The sequence below is a fragment of the Bufo bufo genome, chromosome 4 (genome assembly GCF_905171765.1).
Source record: "Bufo bufo chromosome 4, aBufBuf1.1, whole genome shotgun sequence".
Taxonomy (NCBI): Eukaryota; Metazoa; Chordata; class Amphibia; order Anura; family Bufonidae; genus Bufo; species Bufo bufo.
In genome coordinates this window covers 441,671,250-441,697,857 of record NC_053392.1, presented here as the reverse complement: position 1 = coordinate 441,697,857, position 26,608 = coordinate 441,671,250, and the positions used below count along the sequence as shown (strand labels likewise).

The 26,608-nt window shown below is 48.3% G+C and overlaps 1 protein-coding gene across 5 annotated transcripts in view; it reads left to right on the top strand.

Annotated features, from left to right (window-relative positions):
• Positions 1-12,222: 12,222 nt before the first annotated feature.
• Positions 12,223-26,608, top strand: part of SCAF8 (SR-related CTD associated factor 8) — a 238,204-nt gene continuing 223,818 nt past the window's right edge. For 4 of the 5 annotated variants that reach the window (XR_005778450.1, XM_040429389.1, XM_040429390.1 and 1 more), the window contains exon 1: positions 12,223-12,349. Coding sequence is in view for 3 of the 5 variants with exons in the window: in XM_040429389.1 (XP_040285323.1) it covers positions 12,320-12,349 (30 nt within the window). In the remaining 2 variants the exon portion in view is untranslated. The remainder of the gene's footprint in view (positions 12,350-26,608) is intronic. The other variant, XM_040429391.1, reaches the window with a different exon arrangement.

Here is a 26,608-nt window from a genome sequence, read left to right as displayed (position 1 = left end):
GGTTTCCTCCTCTCTGCCCTGGAGACACCCGAGGAGCAATCCAATTATCTTTTAAGACAAAGGGAAATCGCCAATACACATGTGGGGACAACCGGACAGAAATCACCACCCAAACACACAATGTCATACCCCCACAGCAAACACAGACATTTAACATATTCCCAGATAGCTCAAGTCTGAGTGCATATCATTAGGTGAATGGCACTCAGAATACACAAATACAATTAGCTATCTGGGTACCCTCACATAACAAAATACAATTGCAAAGACAGATTTAAGCTGTGCGGCCTGTCTGTCTGTTCCTTTAAAGTTAGTATGGGCCATAATCCTGAGGCAAGAGGCTGATAAAAAGGCCTCTCCAAAACCCAGTAGTGAGGCCACACATCTCTCCTCCCAGGGAAGACTAACCAGATACCTGACCTCACGGTCAGTACCTGAGTTAGTCTGGCAGTCCAACCACAACCCAATACTGGACCTGTTGAATTTTGGGGCCTGGCTCTGTTTTGTATGTCCCCAGCTGTTGAGTGGGCATCTGCGACTCCTTGCTTCCTTGTGGTTCTCTAGCTTGGAGCTGTAGGTACTTGGTGGGCAGAGGCCGACTGCGCTCTGCCCAGATGCCAGCTCTTCCGCTGGGGTAGCCAGTGGGAAGTCCGGCTCTGGAGAAGAGGATAGGGGAGGGCAGAGGCCAGCGGCGCTCTGCCCAGATGCCAGCTCTTCCGCTGGGGTAGCCTGTGGGAAGTCCGGCTCTGGAGAGGAGGATAGGGGAGGGCAGAGGCCATCGGCGCTCTGCCCTGATGCCAGCGCTTCAGCTGGGGTGCATGGTGCCAACTTCTGCTGGGTAGTAACTGAATGGTTAGGGAAGAGGCCAGCGGCGCTCTGCTCTGATGCCAGCTCTTCTGCTGGAGAGGGTTCAGTGGGGTTTAAAGCCTTACCCACTACCCTCAGTATTGGGCTGGGAGAGAGCTGTGGAGGGGGGCTATCACTTACCCCCTCCTCTGGATACCCCATCTGCCGCTGGGGAGAGAGACCAACTGTCTCCTCTCCCTGTAGAGTATACTGCCGCTGGGTAGTGAGACCGGCTGTCTCCACTACCAGTGATTCTGGTTGTTGCAGAGATGAGGGACCGACAATCTCCTCTCCCTGTACTCCCAGTGGCAGTTGGGGATCTGGGCCGCCTGCCCAGCCACCCTGTTGGGACGGTGGAGTGACTACGGTCCCATCTCCACCTGCCGACTGGGGTTCCTCCCAGTACCAGTCTATGAAGTCCCCTACCTCCACAGTTGGTGAGGAAGTAGGGGATACCTCAGCTGTGACTTGCCAGGGGAAGGGCTGCAGGTCTGGGCCTGGTATCCAACTGTCTTGTATCTTGCACTGGGCTTGAATGGAGCGAAACAACTGTTGATAATCTTGCTCCAGCTCCCACTCCCTTTGGACCAGAAAGGTCAGATCTGCCCTCACCCCACTAGTTGTAGGCCAATTGTGCAAGTCCCACCTGTAGTCAGTAATGTCCCAAAATCTAGACTTTTCTGTGCTCCCAAAGTCAATGTCTTCAAAAGACTCCCACAATAACCCAGGGCAATTATATTCCTCACCTTCAGGCTTGGCGTACTCCTCCATCCATGGAGACTGTCGTACTGTGTCCCACCATAGTGCTTGGTAAGCGTCATCCAGCCAGGTTTCCTGCCATACCAGTGTCTCAAGCTCTGACACCCACTCCATCAATGGTTGCTCTCCCAGTAGAGGTAGTCGCAGCGCCAATCGCATTCACAATCTCTGCTCCTCACTGGGAAGACTCTCACCCCTCCGACGCTGCACATCCTCCAGGGCCTGGTGCCATACGCCTTTCCGCTCAGCATCCCTGTAATCCGGGTGATCTTCCTCATGGAATGCTGTGCAGGAACCAACGGCATCCATATTGCTGTAGCCAGGGGCGCTGTACAGATACTAGCGTTGCCCTCAATATACTCCATGAACGGTGTCTCCGAGCTGCTTCTCCTCACACTAGGACGCCATCCCACTGCTTGCCACCAATGTAACAGAACGCCTAGCACCCCGACCGGGTACCTCCGTCGATAGATGCTCCTAGTGCTTCCAGAGGACTCCAAGTACTCCACTTGACACCGTCAGCACTGCAGACCCCACGAACCGCCGAAGCTTGGTGGAGGTCTCGCCGTCTCCTACCCACCCTGGACCTACGACAAGGCTCCAGGCTCCAGTGGGTGAACCTCTCGTAAATCCAGAGACAGGAACCAGGAGCAAGCTCTTATCAGAGCTTATACTCAGGGGAGTATTGTGATATAGCAATCCCCAAGAGTGTAGTTATTCCATCCCCCAAACATGAGCCAAGACTTCATGAAGGTATAAAACAGGAACTCCTTTATTGAGGGCTACCCGCCCGTATTTATGCAGGTCCCCATCTGGTAGACATGCCCCTAGTGGACCAGAAGGAAGACTGCGACACAGGACAGATATGCAGCAACTCAGGATACACAGACACAACACATCCCCACAATGCATCATGGTTTCCTCCTCTCTGCCCTGGAGACACCCGAGGAGCAATCCAATTATCTCTCAAGACAAAGGGAAATCGCCAATACACATGTGGGGACAACCGGACAGAAATCACCACCCAAACACACAATGTCACACCCCCACAGCAAACACAGACATTTAACATATTCCCAGATAGCTCAAGTCTGAGCGCATATCATTAGGTGAATGGCACTCAGAATACACAAATATTAGTTATAACTGCTAGTTCTGTTTAGGGACCAATCATTAGGAGAAATAAAATGGTCATCGTCCTATTAGTACACACAGAACCTGTCCTAATCACACAGCAGGACATTCACCACACTGAGGTAAAGAGCTGCCATCTACTTGTCAGGGATTATGAGACATGAAGTACAGAGAGGACGGACTGTGGTAATGTGGGGCTGTGGTAATGGAGACTGCATACAAGAGCTGCTGCTCATCACCACACCCCCAACCCTCCTCTCTGTACCTCATGAACTCCATTTCTACAGAGATTCAGCTGAAGATAATATTAAACTGTATTCAGCATCATAATCCCTGACAAGCAGAGCAGAAAGGAAAATGAGGCATCTCTTTACCTCAGTCTTCTGAAGTGACTTGTCCTCCTGTGTGATTAGTACAGGTTGTCTGTGTACTAATAGGACGGCGGCCATTTTATTCCCCCTGATGATTGCTCCCCAGACAAAACGAGCCATTATAACTAATGAAAGGTATTTGGGAATATATTAATAATAAAGTAATTTTTAAGTATTTTCAGAAATTTTATTTTCTCAATTCCCAGAGACCCCTTTTAACTATTCACAGTAACAGCAATTTTGACCAGGAGTGCCCAAACTTTTGCATGCCACTGTATGTACATAACTGCATGTTTTATTTATTTATAACAGATTGAAAAATCGTTAAAGGGGTTGTATAAAAAAAAAAAAAATTCATCTCCCTAGTGCTTCTAAATGTGATAAAGTAATAAAAGAACATAGACTCACCACTACATAACACTTCATGTTATGAAATTAGTTTGTTTGGTGGTAAAAGCAGAATTGGGTTATGGATTCAGTTACCACGGACCATAACACAATTCTATGATGGAATGCATAACGGAATACCTTTAGAGGCATTCCGTCATAATAGAAGCCTATGGCCTGCATAACGGATCTGTCCCGTTTCAGTTATGCTGGAGTCCTCTCCTGCATAAACGGAAACGGGACGGATCCGTTATGCAGGCCATAGGCTTCTATTATGACGGAATGAATAACGGAATGCCTCTAAAGGTATTCCATCATAGAATTGCGTTATGGTCTGTGTGTCATGGTCTTACCTTCTTGCTGTTCTCCTTCGTTTGACATGTGCTGGCGGCCATCTTGGTTTCTGGGTTTCTTGTAGCCTCCCACCCTGCGGCTCCTCCTTCCCACTGGGAGGAGCTGGATGCCCAGCTCATATATATAGGAGGTCTGTGGCTTCAGTTCCTTGCTTGGTCCTCCTGAGTTCACATGCTTCTAGACTGCTGCTGCTTCTGGTTCCTGATCCTGGTTTCGTCCGACTACCCTGCTGGTTCCTGATCCTGGTTTCGTCCGACTACCCTGCTGGTTCCTGATCCTGGCTTCGTCTGACTACCCTGCTGGTTCCTGATCCTGGCTTCGTCTGACTACCCTTCTGGTTCCTGACCTCTGGCTTCGCAAAGACTCTGCTTCGGTTTCGCCATCCGTTTGGACTTTTGCTTTACAGCTTTATTTTCAATAAAGCCTTCTTATTTTCACTTATCCCTTGTTGTACGTCTGGTTCATGGTTCCGTGACATTAGGACCAAGCCATGAATTCTGACGGTACAGGGCCATCCTCGCTACCCACGCTGGTTGCCAGACTTGATCAGCAGGATCACCTGTTGGGTCGGTTCGCTGTGGCGTTGCAAACCCTGCTTGAACGCACGGCTCATTTCGCTCCCGTTGCCGATGGGTCGGTTGTCGCTCCTGGGCCCGCTCCTACTGCCGCTCCGGTTGTTGCGCCAGAGTCTACCCCGACACCTGTTGTTGCACCTGCGGTGTTTCGGGGTATGACCGGTTCTGCCCCTCTTCCACAGCGCTTTGGGGGAGAGCCAACTCAGTGCCGAGGTTTCCTTAACCAGGTGGGCATTTATTTTGAGTTGCTGCCACATGCCTTTCCCACTGAGAGATCAAAGGTGGGCTTCTTGATCTCGCTGCTCTCGGACAAGGCCTTGGCCTGGGCCAGCCCTTTATGGGAGAACAACAATCCGGTGGTTGCCGAGTTTTCCGGTTTTGTTGCTTCTCTTCGGAAGGTATTCGATGTGCCGGCTCGTGCTGCCTCTGCTGCGAAGCTCCTTATGTCCATCAGACAGGGTTCACGATCCGTAGCTGAATACGCCATTGAGTTTCGTACCCTGGCAGCAGAGGTGGGCTGGAATAATGAGGCTCTGGTCGCTGCTTTCTCTCATGGTCTCTCGGATGCCTTGAAGGATGAGGTTGCAGCTAAGGACCTACCAGTGGAGCTCGAGTCTCTTATTTCTTTCCTGATTTTGATTGACACCAGACTCAGGGAGAGACCTTCCTTTAAGGAGAGCCTGCGGAGGTTTTCTAACAGATTGGCGCCTACGTTTGCTGTCCCACCCGTGCCTCCCTCTCCTCCCACGCCTCCTGGGGATGACTTGTCTGGGGGTGAACCCATGCAGCTGGGGTTTGCTCGCCTGTCCGAGGGGGAGAGGGTACTCCGGAGACGCGAGGGCCGATGCATGTACTGTGGTCTCGGTGGGCATTTTCGGTTGGCATGTCCGAACCGTCCGGGAAACGCTCGCACCTGAGATCCTGTCGGGGGCAGATCTTGGGTGGAGTCTCCTCGTCCCCGGTTTCCCGTGTTGACAAACCACTGATCACTGTTGTCCTCTCCTGGGTCGGGGGCTCGGTGACGACCCAGGCGTTGGTGGACTCTGGTGCTGGTGGTTTGTTCATTGATAATGTGTTCGCTGCCGCCAATTCCATTCCACTGCAGGCTCGAGGTTCCCCACTGGCTCTTGAGGCGATAGACGGCAGACCCCTTCTGTCGTCACACGTGACTCATGAGACCCTTCCAGTGGGGATAGCCATTGGTGCCGTTCACAGAGAGTCGGTCTGCCTCCAGGTTATTTCGTCTCCACACTACTCGGTGGTCTTGGGGTACCCCTGGCATAAGCATAATCCGACTTTCGATTGGAGATCGGCCGAGATCCTCTCGTGGTCACCGCAGTGTGGGGCTAGTTGCATCCATGGGTCTGTCAAGTTGCTGTGTACTTCCTCGGACTCTCTGTTGCCTCCTGAATACGAGGAGTACCGGGATGTATTCGATAAGGTGCGCGTGGTTGCCCTACCTCCGCACCGCCCATACGATTGTGCCATAGAGTTACAATCTGGTGCTGTTCCTCCTCGTGGCAAAGTCTATCCACTGTCGGTAGCGGAGAATGAGGCCATGGAGGAGTACGTGAGGGAGGCGCTTTCACGCGGACACATTCGCAAATCCTCGTCCCCGGCAGGGGCTGGATTTTTCTTTGTGAAAAAGAAGAGCGGTGAGTTGAGGCCTTGCATCGATTACAGGGGTCTCAATCGCATCACGATCAAGAACGCTTACCCGATACCCTTGATTTCCGAGCTGTTCGATCGCCTTAAAGGGGCCACGGTCTTTACCAAACTCGACCTGAGGGCGGCATATAACCTGGTAAGGATCAAGGCGGGCGATGAGTGAAAGACCGCGTTTAACACCAGGACCGGTCATTATGAATCCTTGGTTATGCCCTTTGGGTTGTGCAATGCGCCCGCAGTCTTTCAGGAATTCATCAACGATGTTTTCCGTGACCTGTTGCAGCAGTGTGTGGTGGTCTATTTGGATGACATCTTGGTATATTCTGAATCCATGGAGGCCCACATTCTGGATGTCAGACGAGTGTTGCAACGGTTACGAGAGAACAAGCTGTTCGGTAAGCTTGAGAAATGCGAATTTCACCGATCCCAGGTAACCTTCTTAGGTTACATCATTTCCGCTGAGGGGTTCTCCATGGATCCTGAGAAGGTTTCGGCTGTCTTACAGTGGCCCCAGCCCAGTGGTCTTCGTTCCCTGCAGCGCTTTTTGGGCTTCGCCAATTATTATCGGAAGTTCATCAGGGACTTTTCCATGCTAGCCAAGCCTCTCACGGATCTGACCAGGAAGGGCAGTAATTCCCAGGTCTGGCCGCTCGAGGCCATCCGAGCTTTTGAGGCTCTAAAGTCCGCCTTTGTGTCGGCTCCGATTCTGTCGCATCCCAACCCTGGGTTGCCCTTTGTCCTCGAGGTGGACGCGTCTGAGACGGGAGTAGGCGCCCTTCTGTCTCAGCGTAGAACACCAGAGGGTCCTCTGCTTCCTTGTGGGTTTTACTCCCTTCCTGACGGACCACAAGAATCTGACCTACCTTTCTGAGGCCAAGAGATTGACACCACGTCAGGCCAGATGGGCTCTGTTCTTGTCACGTTTTAATTACGTGGTCTCCTACCTACCCGGTTCCAAGAACATCAGGGCGGATGCCTTATCACGGCAGTACTCCGAGCTGTCCAGGGAGGAGTCGATTCCGACTTCGGTCATACCTCCGAATCAGATCTTGGCCGCCATTCGCACCAGCCTGACCTCTCCCCTGGGTGAGCAGATTTTGGCGGCTCAATCTGGTGCTCCCTCTGGGAGACCCAACGGCAGATGTTTTGTGCCTGAGGAGTTGCGCACTCGGTTGTTGCGAACCTACCATAACTCCAAGACCGCGGGGCATCCTGGAAAGAATCAGCTGTCCTGGGCTGTTTCACGTCTGTTCTGGTGGCCTTCCCTACGTTCCGACATCGCCGCATATGTAGCGGCATGCTCCGTTTGTGCCCAGAGTAAGTCCCCTCTGCACCTTCCGTTGGGCCTTCTGCAACCCATAGCCACCGGGGAGCGCCCATGGTCACACCTGGGGATGGATTTCATTGTGGACCTCCCTGCATCCCGAGGCCATACGGTCATTCTCATGATTGTGGATCGGTTTTCCAAAATGTGCCACTGTGTTCCTCTCAAGAAGTTACCCTCTGCACAAGAGTTGGCCACGATTTTTGCCAGGGAGGTCTTCCGGTTGCACGGTTTGCCCAAGGAGATTGTGTCGGATCGGGGGAGTCAGTTTGTGTCCAGGTTCTGGCGCGCCTTTTGCTCCCAGTTGGGGATTCATCTCTCCTTCTCCTCGGCCTACCACCCTCAGTCCAATGGGGCCGCAGAACGATCCAATCAGGCCTTGGAGCAATTCCTTCGTTGCTATGTCTCCGATCACCAAGACAATTGGGTTGACCTCCTGCCTTGGGCTGAGTTTGCCAGGAACACGGCGGTGAACTCTTCCTCTGGGACGTCTCCCTTCATGGCCAATTATGGGTTCCAACCTGCCGTGTTACCGGAGGTATTCTCTCCCCAGGATATTCCGGCTGTGGAGGATCACCTTTCCGTCCTACGTGCTTCTTGGGTACTGATCCAGAAGTCCCTTGAGGTCTCTGCGCAGCGCCAGAGACTCCAGGCTGATCGCAGACGAGCGCCTGCTCCTTCCTACCAGGTCGGAGACCGTGTATGGTTGTCCACCCGCAACCTCAACCTTCGAGTGCCCACTCCCAAGCTGGCGCCTCGCTTTGTTGGTCCCTTCCGAGTGCTTCGCAGGGTAAACCCGGTAGCCTATGCCCTTGCGCTTCCTCCTGGCATGCGGATCTCCAACGTGTTTCATGTCTCCCTGTTGAAGCCACTGGTGTGTAATCGTTTCACTTCCTCGGTTCCTCGGCCTCGTCCGGTCCAAGTGGGTAATCGTGAGGAGTATGAGGTGAGCAATATCCTGGACTCACGCCTGGTCCGCGGTCGGGTGCAGTTTTTGGTCCATTGGCGTGGTTATGGTCCAGAGGAGCGTTCCTGGGTTCCCTCCGCAGATGTCCATGCTCCTGCCTTGCTCCGAGCCTTCCACGCACGCTTCCCTCAGAAACCGTTCTTTACTCCGCGGAGGAGGGGCCCTTAAGGGGGAGGTACTGTCATGGTCTTACCTTCTTGCTGTTCTCCTTCGTTTGACATGTGCTGGCGGCCATCTTGGTTTCTGGGTTTCTTGTAGCCTCCCACCCTGCGGCTCCTCCTTCCCACTGGGAGGAGCTGGATGCCCAGCTCATATATATAGGAGGTCTGTGGCTTCAGTTCCTTGCTTGGTCCTCCTGAGTTCACATGCTTCTAGACTGCTGCTGCTTCTGGTTCCTGATCCTGGTTTCGTCCGACTACCCTGCTGGTTCCTGATCCTGGTTTCGTCCGACTACCCTGCTGGTTCCTGATCCTGGTTTCGTCCGACTACCCTGCTGGTTCCTGATCCTGGCTTCGTCTGACTACCCTGCTGGTTCCTGATCCTGGCTTCGTCTGACTACCCTTCTGGTTCCTGACCTCTGGCTTCGCAAAGACTCTGCTTCGGTTTCGCCATCCGTTTGGACTTTTGCTTTACAGCTTTATTTTCAATAAAGCCTTCTTATTTTCACTTATCCCTTGTTGTACGTCTGGTTCATGGGCCAGCCCTTTATGGGAGAACAACAATCCGGTGGTTGCCGAGTTTTCCGGTTTTGTTGCTTCTCTTCGGAAAGTATTCGATGTGCCGGCTCGTGCTGCCTCTGCTGCGAAGCTCCTTATGTCCATCAGACAGGGTTCACGATCCGTAGCTGAATACGCCATTGAGTTTCGTACCCTGGCAGCAGAGGTGGGCTGGAATAATGAGGCTCTGGTCGCTGCTTTCTCTCATGGTCTCTCGGATGCCTTGAAGGATGAGGTTGCAGCTAAGGACCTACCAGTGGAGCTCGAGTCTCTTATTTCTTTCCTGATTTTGATTGACACCAGACTCAGGGAGAGACCTTCCTTTAAGGAGAGCCTGCGGAGGTTTTCTAACAGATTGGCGCCTACGTTTGCTGTCCCACCCGTGCCTCCCTCTCCTCCCACGCCTCCTGGGGATGACTTGTCTGGGGGTGAACCCATGCAGCTGGGGTTTGCTCGCCTGTCCGAGGGGGAGAGGGTACTCCGGAGACGCGAGGGCCGATGCATGTACTGTGGTCTCGGTGGGCATTTTCGGTTGGCATGTCCGAACCGTCCGGGAAACGCTCGCACCTGAGATCCTGTCGGGGGCAGATCTTGGGTGGAGTCTCCTCGTCCCCGGTTTCCCGTGTTGACAAACCACTGATCACTGTTGTCCTCTCCTGGGTCGGGGGCTCGGTGACGACCCAGGCGTTGGTGGACTCTGGTGCTGGTGGTTTGTTCATTGATAATGTGTTCGCTGCCGCCAATTCCATTCCACTGCAGGCTCGAGGTTCCCCACTGGCTCTTGAGGCGATAGACGGCAGACCCCTTCTGTCGTCACACTCCTGGCATGCGGATCTCCAACGTGTTTCATGTCTCCCTGTTGAAGCCACTGGTGTGTAATCGTTTCACTTCCTCGGTTCCTCGGCCTCGTCCGGTCCAAGTGGGTAATCGTGAGGAGTATGAGGTGAGCAATATCCTGGACTCACGCCTGGTCCGCGGTCGGGTGCAGTTTTTGGTCCATTGGCGTGGTTATGGTCCAGAGGAGCGTTCCTGGGTTCCCTCCGCAGATGTCCATGCTCCTGCCTTGCTCCGAGCCTTCCACGCACGCTTCCCTCAGAAACCGTTCTTTACTCCGCGGAGGAGGGGCCCTTGAGGGGGAGGTACTGTCATGGTCTTACCTTCTTGCTGTTCTCCTTCGTTTGACATGTGCTGGCGGCCATCTTGGTTTCTGGGTTTCTTGTAGCCTCCCACCCTGCGGCTCCTCCTTCCCACTGGGAGGAGCTGGATGCCCAGCTCATATATATAGGAGGTCTGTGGCTTCAGTTCCTTGCTTGGTCCTCCTGAGTTCACATGCTTCTAGACTGCTGCTGCTTCTGGTTCCTGATCCTGGTTTCGTCCGACTACCCTGCTGGTTCCTGATCCTGGTTTCGTCCGACTACCCTGCTGGTTCCTGATCCTGGTTTCGTCCGACTACCCTGCTGGTTCCTGATCCTGGCTTCGTCTGACTACCCTGCTGGTTCCTGATCCTGGCTTCGTCTGACTACCCTTCTGGTTCCTGACCTCTGGCTTCGCAAAGACTCTGCTTCGGTTTCGCCATCCGTTTGGACTTTTGCTTTACAGCTTTATTTTCAATAAAGCCTTCTTATTTTCACTTATCCCTTGTTGTACGTCTGGTTCATGGTTCCGTGACACTGTGGTAACGGAATCCATAACCCAATTTTGCTTTTACCACCTAATGAAGCGTGAAATCTCATAACATGGAATTCGCTCATCTCTACTCACCACTAAAGACCCCTTTACATGAGTAGATAATTGTCTGAAAATGTTTGTCGCTCAATCAAATCAATTATCTACTCAAGTGAAGGGGGTCTTTAGTCCCAGGTATCCAGCACTGCCGCTCTGGTCCTCACTGTAACTGCGCACAGCATGTGACGGCCGCAGCCAATCATCATAGTTGTCAACTATCCCAAATATGCAGACAGTCCTGGCAAATTCACATCTCTCCGGGGTAAAAATGGACAGGGCTAATGTAAGGTCATAAATGGCGTTCCCAGTGGGGTTGGGGCATAGGTGCCCTAAATATACCAACTGAAATGTGGTAAGTATGCAATCACTAGCATCATTAGTAAACGACACACGACCACTGTGGCTAGTGATTGGCTCAGCGGTCATGGACCATGTACAGCTACATCATCACTGCAGCTTGTCTTTAGATGGACCCTGTTTTTTTGGGGGTCAAATTAAATAACCTAGGTTCCCCCATGTGTGTAGCAAAGTAGTGCTCTTAGGGTACGTCTACACCAGGGGTAGGCAACCTCTGGCACTCCAGCTGTTGTGAAACTACAACTCCCAGCATGCATACTTGCTCTGCTGCTCTCATAGAAATGAATGGAGCATGCTGGGAATTGTAGTTTCACAGCTGGAGTGCCAAAGGTTGCCAACCCCTGGTCTACACAGTGATTTTGTCTACGACCAAAGGTTGCAATATAGTTGGGCTGCCATAGGAACGAATGGGGTTGCAGCGTGACTCCCGCATTTGCTGCAAATGGGACATGCAAATTGCAAAAAATCCCGCAGTGTTGGCTTTTCTTCAGTTTATGTGTCACATTCGCAGCAAATGTGCAAGTTGCGTTGCGACCCCATTCATTCTTATGGCAGCCTCACTACACTGCAATCTTTGTTTGAGTAACATCTCTCACGGCCATGTAGGTGTACCCTTAACATGAAATTTTGAGGAAAAGCTTGTGGACTCCGGGGTATTAAAGTATAAATCTTCCTTCACACACACCAGACAAGCAGCTAGGTCCCTTCCTGTTGGAGTCAGCAGGTGGCGCTATCACTGTAAGACCTCAGGAAGGCGCTCTGTGACGGCCCTTTTTATGGTGAAAGGATATGACGTGCTGGCTTTGACCACACCTTCCCATAGTGTAATGAGAGCCAGTGATGGCGCGTTTTCCTTTTCCGACCTCTAAGGGCGGCTGAAGGCTCTGAGAAGGGCCCCACCATGTTGTTGTAACATAAGCCGCAGTAATGTGGCCAGTACCGGGAGCAGGCGCCTTTTCTAGGCCACGGCCGCCTGTCCTCCCACAGAACAATACACATGCTGAGCAGTGTGAGCGCCCCCTGGCGTCCACAGCACGAGCACTTCCTCCCCTTCTCTCCTGTCCCCTCCTCCTCCTCGTCTCTCTCCGCTCGCCGCCTCCTCCAAACAACACGGCGTTCCTACATCTGCCGACAACATGGAGGCAGTCAAAACCTTTAACAGCGAGGTTTGTAGCCATCGATGTTTTCCTCTCTTTGCCCTTTGCTTTCCTCACACACAGACATTTACTGGCGTCTTCCTGTCCGGTTAACGTGCGCTTGTATGGCGAGGCCTGGCGCGGGGATGAGCACCTCGCGCCCCCTCCTACATGGCGGACATTACTGGGTTATGCTGGGTGTCGGGTTGGTCGTGCGGCGCTGCAGTGGGCCCAGCCATGACCCCAGTGTGCGGGCTGCATAGAGTTAATGCCCAGCCAGATCGCGTAAAGGGGTTCTCTCACTTCCGAAAATGCCGTTTATCATGCACGTAAAGTTCAAGGGGTTATCCAAGACTATGAGACCTCTGAGGGGTCGACCTGGTGCCATCCACTGGATTTGGTCTCCATTCTCCAGGGACAGCCCTGAAATGAAAGGGGTTCTCGGGCTTTTAGTATCAGATCAGCTCGCTGGCACCCCTTGTCAATCAGTGGTATGAAGGGAAGGTGTGTGCACATGTTCTCTGTACAGCTGGGTGTCCTGTACTGAGGATAGGTGAACCCCTTTAACATCCTGTTGATGGGGGACATGTGACCGCTGAAGCCAGTCGCTGGCTACAGCGATGACCTGCTCCCCTTGCATCACAGGACCTAACCCAACAGCAGTGACCAGGTAAGGCCCCATTCGCATGTCTGCAATTTCGTTCCGCGTTCGTTCATTTCTATGGGGTCGCACAATGTGCTGTCGGGATACGAAATTGCGGACCCACACTTCCGGGTCCCCAATTCCGTTCCCGAAAAAAATAGAACATGTCCTATTCTTGTCCGAAGTTGCAGACAAGAATAGGTATATTCTATTAGTGCCGGCGATGTGCTGTCCGCAAAATGCGGAACGCACATTGCCGGTGTCCTTGTTTTGCGGATCTGTAAAACACACTACGGACGTGTGAATGGAGCCTAAGTATGATCTCCGCCGATGGTCGGCCATTTTGGGAGGTCTGTTCTAGTCTTAAATAACCCCTTTAATATGACAACTTACTAATGTACACTTATTTTCCATATTACCACCTTTCCAGGATACATTTCCTTTTCTCTCCCATTATATGCTGCTCATTGTCTGGGTTAGGGTACTTTCACACTTGCGGCAGAGGTTTCCGGCAGGCAGTTCCGTCGCAATCCGGACGCAAACGGATGGCATTTGTCAGACGGATTTGGATGCGGATCCGTCTGACATATGCATTGAAATATTGGATCTGTCTCTCCGGTGTCATCCGGAAAAACGCATCCGGTATTTTTTTCACAGATTTAAAGACCGGAAAAACAAATCCGTCAATGCAGCAATTTTAATGCTGGATCCGGCACTAATACATTTCAATAGAAATTAATGCCGGATCCGGCATTCCGGCAAGTGTTCAGGATTTTTGGTCAGAGAGAAAAATGCAGCATGCTGCGGTATTTTTTCCGTCCAAAAAAACGTAAGGGACTGAACTGATGCATTCTGAACGGAATGCTCTCCATTCAGAATGCATTAGGATAAAACTGATCAGTTTTTTTCCAGTATTGAGCCCCTGTGACGGAACTTAATACCGCAAAAGAAAAACGCTAGTGTGAAAGTACCCTAACAGCCATCGCTGCTAGGACTTAGGGCCATCTGCACGCTGCAGATCAGAGTGCCGTCCTCTCTGGTGGCCTGGAGCATGCATAGGCACAGATGTGCAGTTTCTCCTGGTCAGGCCATCTCGTATATGCGGTTGGTAGAACAAGGACACCACGCTTACCGTAACTAGCTGGTTGTCATGATCTGGAAAAGGACCTGAGCGCCAAAGTTGCTAATGAAAATTATTCACTAGCAGCCTCAGGAGCACACAGACTAGCGCGGGATTACATCATCCAAACCTGTGCTATCAGTCTAGCGAATTGTCGCTGCCCCCAACTGAGCACAAACTTCAGGGCTAGCCCTGAACATGAGATGAGACTACCACTTTAAGTACATGGACGTTAGAACCCCTCGGATCAAGGACCTATATACATTTTGCCTGCTTTCCTTTATAACTATCAAATGGTTTTGTAACACTGGTATCTACAGTATAACCAGCCTCATTCATTTTCCAGATTCATTCATATTCTCCCTGTGGTAATTGAGATCTGGATGATTGTATGGGGGAGGGGGTACATGTATGTCTGCTGTATCACAATGTATGGGATGAGGATATGGAAACCATAGTCCTGAGGTCCACAGAAAGTGAATTATTCTTGGAAGTTAGAGCACTCCAGAACGTTGGTTAGGGTACGTTCACACTAGCATTGTTAGAATCCAGCAGGGGATATTTAACGGATATATATTTTTTTCGGATCCTTTAGACAGATCCGGTGATATACCGAATCTGTATCATCCGGAAAAACGAATCCGGTATTAAATTTTTTTCAAAGATCAAAAGCGAAAGTAGCTTCTCCTATATCCCGGCGCATGCGCAGACTGGAAAACCCGATCCGGCGGTGCGGCAATTTCCGGAGCACTTGGTACCAGATCCGGCATTACTACATTTCTATGAAAATTAATGCCGGACCCGGCAAGTGCAGTATTGTTCCGGGACTTTGTCCGGAAAAAATATTGCAGCAAGCTGCAGTATTTTGTCCGGTCAAATACCGTACAAGGGATGGAACTGAAGACATCCTGATGCATACTGAACGGATTGCTTTCCATTCAGAATGCATTAGAACAAAACTGATGCGTTTTTTTCCCGGTATTGAGACCCTTTACTGGATTTCAATACCGGGAAAAAATAACAGTGTGAAAGTACCCTTATTCAGCAATTGTTTTATGTCAATGAAATAGTGACAGTAATATTATAAACTTCCAATTGTCATGTAAAAGGGATAAACAAATGTAAAAGGGACAATAAATGACAAGAAGAAAGCATTTCGTGACTAAAACAGGAAGGTAGTGAAGAATTAATAAAAAATTCAAAGGAAAAAAAATTGAATATGTAAAAGATAAAAGCAGCCAAGCTGGAATCAGAGAGGCTCATTGCCAAACTAACCCTAAAATGTTCTTCAGTTATATAAATGATGAAAATGTTAAACCTGAAAGTGTTGGCCCTTTAAGGCTCCATTCACACATCCGCAATTCCGTTCCGCGCGGAACGGAATTGCGGACCCATTCATTTCTATGGGGCAGCACGATGTGCTGCCCGGAACCGGAATTGCGGATCCGCACTTCCGGGTCCGCAATTCCGATCCCGAAAAAAATAGAACATGTCCTATTCTTGTCAGCAATTGCGGACAAGAAAAGGCATTTTCTATGAGAATGCCGGCGATGTGCGGTCCGCAAAATGCGGAACGCACATCGCCGATGTCCGTGTTTTGTGGTTCCGCAAAACACACGGACGTGTGAATGGACCCTTAGAGTGATGACGGAGTGGTTGTAGAAGACAATCAGGAGAAAGCAGAGTTATGAAATGTTAAATGTTTTTATCCACTGTACAGGGAGTGCAGAATTATTAGGCAAGTTGTATTTTTGAGGATTAATTTTATTATTGAACAACAACCATGTTCTCAATGAACCCAAAAAACTCATTAATATCAAAGCTGAATATTTTTGGAAGTAGTTTTTAGTTTGTTTTTAGTTTTAGCTATTTTAGGGTGATATCTGTGTGTGCAGGTGACTATTACTGTACATAATTATTAGGCAACTTAACAAAAAACAAATATATACCCATTTCAATTATTTATTTTTACCAGTGAAACCAATATAACATCTCAACATTCACAAATATACATTTCTGACATTCAAAAACAAAACAAAAACAAATCAGTGACCAATATAGCCACCTTTCTTTGCAAGGACACTCAAAAGCCTGCCATCCATGGATTCTGTCAGTGTTTTGATCTGTTCACCATCAACATTGCGTGCAGCAGCAACCACAGCCTCCCAGACACTGTTCAGAGAGGTGTACTGTTTTCCCTCCTTGTAAATCTCACATTTGATGATGGACCACAGGTTCTCAATGGGGTTCAGATCAGGTGAACAAGGAGGCCATGTCATTAGATTTTCTTCTTTTATACCCTTTCTTGCCAGCCACGCTGTGGAGTACTTGGACGCATGTGATGGAGCATTGTCCTGCATGAAAATCATGTTTTTCTTGAAGGATGCAGACTTCTTCCTGTACCACTGCTTGAAGAAGGTGTTTTCCAGAAACTGGCAGTAGGACTGGGAGTTAAGCTTGACTCCATCCTCAACCCGAAAGGCCCCACAAACTCATCTTTGATGATACCAGCCCAAACCAGTACTCCACCTCCACCTTGCTGGCGTCTGAGTCGGACTGGAGCTCTCTGCCCTTTACCAATCCAGCCACGGGCCCATCCATCTGGCCCATCAAGACTCATTCTCATTTCATCAGTCCATAAAACCTTAGAAAAATCAGTCTTGAGATATTTCTTGGCCCAGTCTTGACGTTTCAGCTTGTGTGTCTTGTTCAGTGGTGGTCGTCTTTCAGCCTTTCTTACCTTGGCCATGTCTCTGAGTATTGCACACCTTGTGCTTTTGGGCACTCCAGTGATGTTGCAGCTCTGAAATATGGCTAAACTGGTGGCAAGTGGCATCTTGGCAGCTGCACGCTTGACTTTTCTCAGTTCATGGGCAGTTATTTTGCGCCTTAGTTTTTCCACACGCTTCTTGCGACCCTGTTGACTATTTTGAATGAAACGCTTGATTGTTCGATGATCACGCTTCAGAAGCTTTGCAATTTTAAGAGTGCTGCATCCCTCTGCAAGATATCTCACTATTTTTGACTTTTCTGAGCCTGTCAAGTCCTTCTTTTGACCCATTTTGCCAAAGGAAAGGAAGTTGCCTAATAATTATGCACACCTAATATAGGGTGTTGATGTCATTAGACCACACCCCTTCTCATTACAGAGATGCACATCACCTAATATGCTTAATTGGTAGTAGGCTTTCGAGCCTATACAGCTTGGAGTAAGACAACATGCATAAAGAGGATGATGTGGTCAAAATACTCATTTGCCTAATAATTCTGCACGCAGTGTATTCACAGAGGAAATTGAAATGCAGTGTCAAAATAAACTCACCATTAAAAGTGCCCTGTCTGACCCAGGAAGAAGGTTAAAATAGACAAAAGAGAATTAAAGGGAGTCTGTCACCAGCATTTCACTTTTTTAACCCTTCCCACAGCTCCCTAGCATGCTTACAGTTAATAAAAACGTTACCTCTGGCATCAATCCTGGACTTATAGAACCCTCAAAAACGATCTTTATAAGATATGCAAATGAGGGCTCGCAAGTGCCCAGGGCGGCGTTACTCTCTTAGGTGCCCTGCTTGCTCAGCCTTCTCATTGCGTCCCCCCGCCCCTTCCTACCCTCTGCTTGCCCATCCTTTCCCTCTGACCGCCTTTGTACTAACTTGTTATGCTGCCGATATCCCGCGCCGGCGCACTCATTCCTTTGGCCGGCGCATGCGCACTGCGATGCCCATTCCTTGTACGGCATCACAGTAACTATTGCGCATGCGCCGGCTAACGACGCCGATTTTCGGCTGATCCAACTTTGATGTAATGTCCTTAAAACAAGTCAAAATGAGGCTCAGTAGTGTGTGTGGCCTCCACGTGCCTGTATGACCTCCCTACAACGCCTGTGCATGCTCCTGATGAGGTGGCGGACGGTCTCCTGAGGGATCTCCTCCCAGACCTGGACTAAAGCATCTGACAACTCCTGGACAGTCTGTGGTGCAACGAGACATTGGTGGATAGAGCGAGACATGATGTCCCAGATGTGCTCAATTGGATTCAGGTCTGGGGAACGGGCGGGCCAGTCCATAGCATCAATGCCTTCGTCTTGCAGGAACTGCTGACACACTCCAGCCACATGAGGTCTAGCATTGTCTTGCATTAGGAGGAACCCAGGGCCAACCGCACCAGCATATGGTCTCACAAGGGGTCTGAGGATCTCATCTCGGTACCTAATGGCAGTCAGGCTACCTCTGACGAGCACATGGAGGGCTGTGCGGCCCTCCAAAGAAATGCCACCCCACACCATTACTGACCCAATGCCAAACCGGTCAAGCTGGAGGATGTTGCAGGCAGCAGAACGTTCTTCACGGCGTCTCAAGACTCTGTCACGTGCTCAGTGTCAACCTGCTTTCATCTGTGAAGAGCACAGGGCGCCAGTGGCAAATTTGCCAATCTTGGTGTTCTCTGGCAAATGCCAAAAGTCCTGCACGGTGTTGGGCTGTAAGCACAACCCCCACCTGTGGACGTTGGGCCCTCATATCACCCTCATGGAGTCTGTTTCTGACCGTTTGAGCAGACACATGCACATTTGTGGCCTGCTGGAGGTCATTTTGCAGGGCTCAGGCAGTGCTCCTCCTGTTCCTCCTTGCACAAAGGCGCAGGTAGCGGTCCTGCTGCTGGGTTGTTGCCCTCCTACGGCCTCCTCCACATCTCCTGATGTACTGGCCTGTCTCCTGGTACGCTGACAGACACAGCAAACCTTCTTGCCACAGCTCGCATTGATGTGCCATCCTGGATAAGCTGCACTACCTGAGCCACTTGTGTGGGTTGTAGACTCCGTCTCATGCTACCACTAGAGTGAAAGCACCGCCAGCATTCAAAAGTGACCAAAACATCAGCCAGGAAGCATAGGAACTGAGAAGTGGTCTGTGGTCACCACCTGCAGAACCACTCCTTTATTGGGGGTGTCTTGCTAATTGCCTATAATTTCTACCTGTTGTCTATCCCATTTGCACAACAGCATGTGAAATTGATTGTCACTCAGTGTTGCTTCCTAAGTGGACAGTTTGATTTCACAGAAGTGTGATTGACTTGGAGTTACATTGTGTTGTTTAAGTGTTCCCTTTATTTTTTTGAGCAGTGTACTTATCTGGTTCCCACCGCTAATTCGGTCTGTCGTTCCTGGGCTGGTTCTTTCTCACTCTGCATCAATATCCATAGGTAGGGGAATTATGACCGCTGCAGCCAGTCACAGGCCGCAGCAGTGGGTTTGCCTTTATGTAACGTCCTGTCTAAAGCCCACACTCCGGGAATATATAAGTGAGGGACATGAACATGTGGAGTCACTGTGGGTAGAGATACATTGAGCTAAAAACAATAATAAATTACTAAAAGGAGTTTACTATAAACCACCTAATATACCAGAGTCCACAGAAAATCTACTACTAAACGAGATAGACGAGGCGGCAAATCATAATGAGGTGGTCATTATGGGGGACTTCAATTACCCAGATATAGACTGGGAAACTGAAAGCTGTATATCTCATAAAGGAAACAGTTTCTTGGCAATAACCAAAGACAATTACCTTTCCCAACTGGTTCGGGACCCGACTAAAGGGACGGCCATACTGGACTTAGTATTTACCAATAGACCTGACAGAACAACAGATGTTCAGGGAGGAACAAAAATACCAAACTTCAAAAAAGCTAAATTTAGCCAACTAAGAGAGGCCATAGGCCTAACTAACTGGGACAAAGTCCTCAAAAATAAAAATACAGCCACAAAATTGGATATTTTTAAAAGAATCCTAAAGTCTAATTGTGAGCGGTACATACCTTATGGGAATAAAAGGTTAAGGAACAAGAAAAAAACAATTTGGAAAAATAGAACTGTAAAGAAAGCACTAAATGACAAAAAGAAAGCATTTAAATCACTAAAACAGGAGGGTAGCGACAAAGCACTGAAAAACTATAAGGAAAAACATAGAATATATAAAAAAACAAATAAAAGCAGCCAAACTAGAGACTGAGAGATTAATTGCCAAAGAGAGCAAAACTAACCCTAAAATGTTCTTCAATTATATAAATGGTAAAAAGTATAAATCTGTAGGTGTCGGCCCTTTACAGAGTAATGAGGGGGGAGTTGCTGAGAGCGATGAGGAGAAAGCAAGGCTGTTAAAAAAATTCTCCACTGTATTCACTGAGGAAAATAAACTGTCAGATGAAATGCAGAATGAAAAAGTAAATTCCCCATTAAAAGTGCCTTTTCTGACCCAGGAAAAAGTACAGCGGTGTCTTAAAAAGATTAAAATAGACAAATCGCCAGGACCAGATGGTTCACTAAAAGAGGGGTCTGGATGTATTTCTGGAGTGTAATAATATTACAGGCTATAGCTACTAGAGATGGGTCATTGATCCAGGGAGTTATTCTGATTGCCTGATTGGAATCGGGAAGAAACTTTTTTTCCCTTAAGTGGGGAAATTGACTTCTACCTCAGTTTTTTTTGCCTTCCTCTGGATGACTTTGCAGGATAACAGGCCGAACTGGATGAACAGATGTCTTTTTTCGGCCTTATAAACTATGTTACTATGTAATACTGTACAGAGCGAGCGTTCTGTACTGTATTAGAATGTATTGGCTCAGATGAGCCGAAGTTATTATTTCTACTGTAAAAAACCTTTTACCGAACCCGAGTTTTGTAAAAGGTTTTTAACAGTAGAAATTAATTTCTGAAGTTATTACGCGTAATAACTTCAGCTTATCGGAGCCAATACATTCTAATACTGTACAGAGCTCTCGCTCCGTACAATATTGAAACAAAGTTTTATGCGAATCGACTTTTGATGTTTCATCCGAAGTCGATTTGCTCATCCCTAGTGACGAGTATGTATGATCACCACTGTTGGGTCAGCCACGTGGGAGGACTTTATTAGTCTAGGATAACCCCTTTAACATCTCTTGTGCATAAACTGAAGGTTTTCTATATGGAAATAAGTGTATAACACCATCTCAGTACAGGTTTATCAGGATCGCTCCTGTAAAACTAATCATTTTCTATGAGGAGGTAAGTTCTAGACTTGACCGTGGCTAATGAATGGATGTCTTATATCTGGACTTCTCCAAATCATTTGATACTGTGCCACATAAAAGGTTAGTATTAGGCCCCTTTCAGACGATCGAGTTTTCTGCGCGGGTGCAATGCGTGACGTGAAAGCATTGCACCCGCACTGAATCCGGACCCATTCATTTCTATGGGGCTGTGCACATGAGCAGTGATTTTCACGCATCACTTGTGCGTTGCGTGAAAATCGCAGCATGTTCTGTATTCTATATTTTACGCAATGCAGGCTCCATAGAATTAAATGGGGCTGTGTGAAAATCGCAAGCATCCGCACTTGCTTGCTTCACGCACGGTTGCTAGGAGACGATCATTATTATTTTCCCTTATAACATGGTTATAAGGGAAAATAATAGCATTCTTAATACAGAATGCATAGTACAATAGGGCTGGAGGGGTTAAAAAAAATAATAATATAACTCACCTTAATCCACTTGATCGCGCAGCCGGCATCGCTTCTGTCTTCTTCTTTGCTGTGCACAGGAAAAGGACCTTTGATTACGTCACTGGTAAAAGATCATGTGATGGACCATGTGATGAGCGCAGTGACGTCATCAAAGGTCCTATTCCTCAAAGAAGAAGACAGAAGAGATGCCGGCTGCGTGAACAAGTGGATTAAGGTGAGTTAAATGATTATAATTTTTTTTTTTAACCACTCCAGCCCTATTGTACTATGCATTCTGTATTCAGAATGCTATTATTTTCCCTTATAACCATGTTATAAGGGGAAATAATACAATCTACACAACCTTGAACCCAAACCTGAACTTCTGTGAAGAAGTTCGGGTCTGGGTGCCACATTCAGTTTTTTATCACGCGCGTGCAAAACGCACCCGCGCGATAAAAACGGAACGCAATCACAGTCAAAACTAACTGCAATTGCGTACCTACTCGCGCGGGTTTGCCGCAACGCATCCGGACCTTATCCGGACACGCTCGTCTGCAAGGGGCCTTAGTCTTGAGCGAAGCGAGCTTCAAAATCTTCATCCAAAGTTGCTTCGTTCAAAACTTCGGAATAATACTGTACGGAGATCCGTCTCCTTACAGTATTAGAATGTATGGGCTAACCCCTGAGCCGAAGTAAGTTATTCATGAAGTCACGCGTCTTAGGTTTTTCTGCGTTCCTCTGGATCAATTTTGCCAGATAACAGGCCGAACTGGATGGATGGATATGTTTTAGGCGGTGTTAGTTACAGATATGTACATTTTGTTGGGATGCAGTAAGCAAAAGTCTTCTGTTCTTAGTAGCTTTCTGTGTATGTATTGGTACTTGTGCTTCGTGATTAATTTGATTCATTCGCATTTTAACCCTTAGGCCCCTTTCACACGGGCAAGAATTCCGCACGGGTGCAATGCGTGAGGTGAACGCACTGAATCCGGATCAATTCACTTCAATGGGGCTGTGCAGATGAGCGGTGATTTTCACGCATCACTTGTGCTTTGCGTGAAAATCGCAGCATGTTCTATATTCTGCGTTTTTTATGCAATGCAGGCCCCATAGAAATGAATGGGGTTACTTGAAAATCGCATAGCATCCGCAAGCAAGTGCGGATGCAATGCGATTTTCATGCATGGTTGCTAGGAGATGATGTTAGTAAATTGGTTGAAGTCAATTTACTGTATTATTTTCCCTTATAACATGGTTATAACTTATAACCATGTTATAAGGGAAAATAATAAAATCTACAGAACACCTAACCCAAACCCGAACTTCAGTGAAGAAGCCCGGGTTCGGGTCTGGGTACCACATTCAGTTTTTCCTGACGCGCGTGCAAAACGCATTGCACTCATGTGGAAAAAAACTGAACAACGGAACGCAATCGCAGTCAAAACTGAAATTGCGTGCATACTCGCACGATTTTCCCTGAACGCACCTGCATCGCATCCGGCCCTCACCCGCGACACCCGTGTGAAAGAGGCCTTAGGCTCCCAGCCAGCACCATACATGTATGGTGCCTGGAGGGTCTTTAAACATGAAGTCCGCTCACGCGGGCGCTATAGCCAGTGGGTCTTTGCTGTTTCAAACAGCAGAGGCCTGTGGCTCATGTCTGCGACTGGCAATAATGCCGATTGCAGGCATTTTAAGCTGAAAAACCCGGAAGAGCGCGCTAGTCATTTATTCTAATCTACTGAGTCTCTGAAGAGAGCGTAGGATAACACCAATTGGAGCTTTTACCGTAGTTCTATGCAAATACAGTATAAGGGTTCATTCACACATCCGCAAAATGGGTCCTGATCCGTTTCGCAACGTTGCGGAACAGATCTGGACCCATTCATTTTTAATGGGGCCACAAAAGATGCAGACAGCACACGGTGTGCTGTTCGCATCCGCACTTCCGTTCCGCAAAAAATAGAACATGTCCTATTCTTGTCCGCAGACACGGACAAGAAAAGGCATTTCTATTTAAAGTGCCGGCCATGTGCGGTCCGCAAAATGCAGAACGCACATGGCCGGTATCCGTGTTTTGCGGACTGCGAAACACTTGCGGACATGTGAATGGACCCTAAGTTGTAAGAAATCTGAGTACTGCATATTGTAGCCTCCTAGAGGTGCTACAAAAAAAGTAAAAAAAAAAAATTAAATCACCCCCCTTTCCCTAGAATAAAAAAATAAATTCATAAACAATAAAAAATATAAACATCATGGGCATCTCCGCATACAAAAACATCCGTACTAAAAATATTTATCCCATATGGTGAATGGCGTAACGGAAAAAATAATCAAAATGGCTTATTTGCCATTTTTTCATTGCTTCTGTTTAGTGATGGCCAGTTCGCAGTGTTCGCCGACGAACACATGCGATCTGCCATCTTTATTCCCAAGCCGGGCGATGCAGAGGTAAGTCCTTACCTGAGCCGCTCTGAAACACATGCGGTCACCGGGAACAGGCAGTTCCGAGAACAGCCTTCATCGGGCTGTTCTCGGAACTGCCTGCTCCCGGTGACCGCATGTGTTTCAGAGCGGCTCGCGGCACAGGTAAGGACTTACCTCTGCATCGCCGGGCTTGGAACTAAAGATGGCAGATCGCATGTGTTTGTCTGCGAACTGGCCATCACTGCTTCTGTTACCCAAAAAGATTTAATAAAATTTGATCAAAAAGTCATACACACTCCAAAATGGTATAAATAAAAACTACAGATTGTTTTGCAAAAAATGAGCCCCCACACAGCTCAGTATAAGTAAAACTATAAAAAAGTTATGGGGTCAGAATAAGGCCTCATGCACACGACCGTTGTTTTGGTCCGCATCGCACCCGCACTGAATACCGACCCATTCATTTCTATGGGGCTGTTCACATGAGTTGTGATTTTCACGCATCACTTGTGCGTTGCGTGAAAATCGCAGCATGCTCCTCTTTGTGCGTTTTCCACGTAACGCAGGCCCCATAGAAATGAATGGGGTTGCGTGAAAATCGCAAGCATCCGCAAGCAAGTGCAGATGCGGTGCGATTTTCACGCACGGTTGCTAGGAGACGATCGGGATGGAGACCCGATCATTATTATAACATGGTTATAAGGGAAAATAATAGCATTCTGAATACAGAATGCATAGTAAAACATCGCTGGAGGGGTTAAAAAAATAATAATAATAATTTAACTCACCTTAGTCCACTTGATCGCGTAGCCGGCATCTCCTTCTGTCTTCATCTGATCTCTGTGCAGCAACAGGACCTTTGGTGACGTCACTCCGGTCATCACATGATCTTTTACCATGGTAATGGATCATGTGATGACCAGAGTGACGTCACCAAAGGTCCTTTACCTGTAATGAATGCTCACCACAGGTCCTGTTCAGCAAAGGAGACAGAAGGAGATGCCAGGCTACGCGATCAAGTGGACTAAGGTGAGTTAAATTATTATTATTTTTTTTAACCCCTCCAGCGATGTTTTACTATGCATTCTGTATTCAGAATGCTATTATTTTCCCTTATAACCATGTTATAAGGGAAAATAATACAATCTACAGAACACCGATCCCAAGCCCGAACTTCTGTGAAGAAGTTCGGGTTTGGGTACCAAACACGCGCAATTTTTCTAACGCGAGTGCAAAACGCATTACAATGTTTTGCACTCGTGCGGAAAAATCGTGGGTGTTCCCGTAACGCACCCGCACCTTTTCCCGCAATGCCCGTGTGAAAGAGGCCTAAGGCAATGTTAAGATTTTTTTTTTCCCCAAACGTATTTTTTGGTTTTTGTTTTTAAAACGCTATAAAAACTATCATTTGTTGTATCGCCGGATTTGTCCTAATCTGGAGAATGAAGAGCACAAGTCAGTTTTACTGATTAGTGAACACCAAAAAAAAAATAAAACTGTTCCGGAATTGCATTTTTTTCCCAATTCCACCCCAACCTACATGCTATGCAATATTAAATGAAAAAAACTCTGGTTTCCAAGGGGTTAGATATCGTGACATCCATTTTTACATTTATTTTTATCCTGGAGCACTGAATCAGTCTTTTAAAAGGTTTTTCTGAGATTTTTATACTGATGACCTATCTGATCGGCGGGGGTCTGACATCTGGGACCTCGCCGATCAGCTGTTTGTGATGGCAGCAACACTCCTGTGAGCACAGCTGCCTTCTTGCTGCTTACCAAGCATAGCGCCATACATAGTACATTCACTTGAACATCACTGAGCTGCTCCTAGGCCATGTGGCCGATCAGCGTGATCTCACTGGCCTAGGAAAAGCTGAGAGCACTGCTGTTTTCTCAAACAGCTGATCAGCAGGGGTGTTGGACCCCCACCGATCAGATACTAAGGACCTATCCTGAAGATAGGTCATCAGTATAAAAATCGCAGAGAACACTTTTAAGTCTCTGCCACATGACCCACAGTGGAAGTGTGTGACACTATCCTTGGTGAATGAATTTTAGCTGCTTTTAGGCTCTCCTTTCCTGGAGGTTTCATATGGGGGACAGAGATGGAGCGTTAGTGTCTATCATGCACACGACCGTGTCAGTTTTGCGGTCCGCAAAACACGGTTACCGACTGTGTGCGTTACGTATTTTATGGAATGTCCATCACACAAGAGAGCAGTCCTATCCTTGACTGTGATACAAACAAGAATAGGACATGTTCTATTTTTTTATTTTTATTTTTTTATGCGGGGCCATGGAACGGACATGGTGTGCTGTCTGCATGTGTTGCAGCCCCATTGAAGTGAATTTATCCGGTTCTGATAAAAAGCGGCTCAGATGCGGACCCAAACCTCGGTCATGTGCATGAGGCCTTATACTGATTCATAATGCTGTGTAACCCATCAACTGATGCTGTCAGTGTAATACAATAGATTCCAAGACTCTCAGGGCTCATGCACACGGCCGTTGCCCTGCCGTGGCAATACACGGGGCACCGGCCGTGTGCACCTGCATCACGGATGCGGACCTGGAGATGCGGTGCGGAAGCACGGATCGGAAGCACTATGGA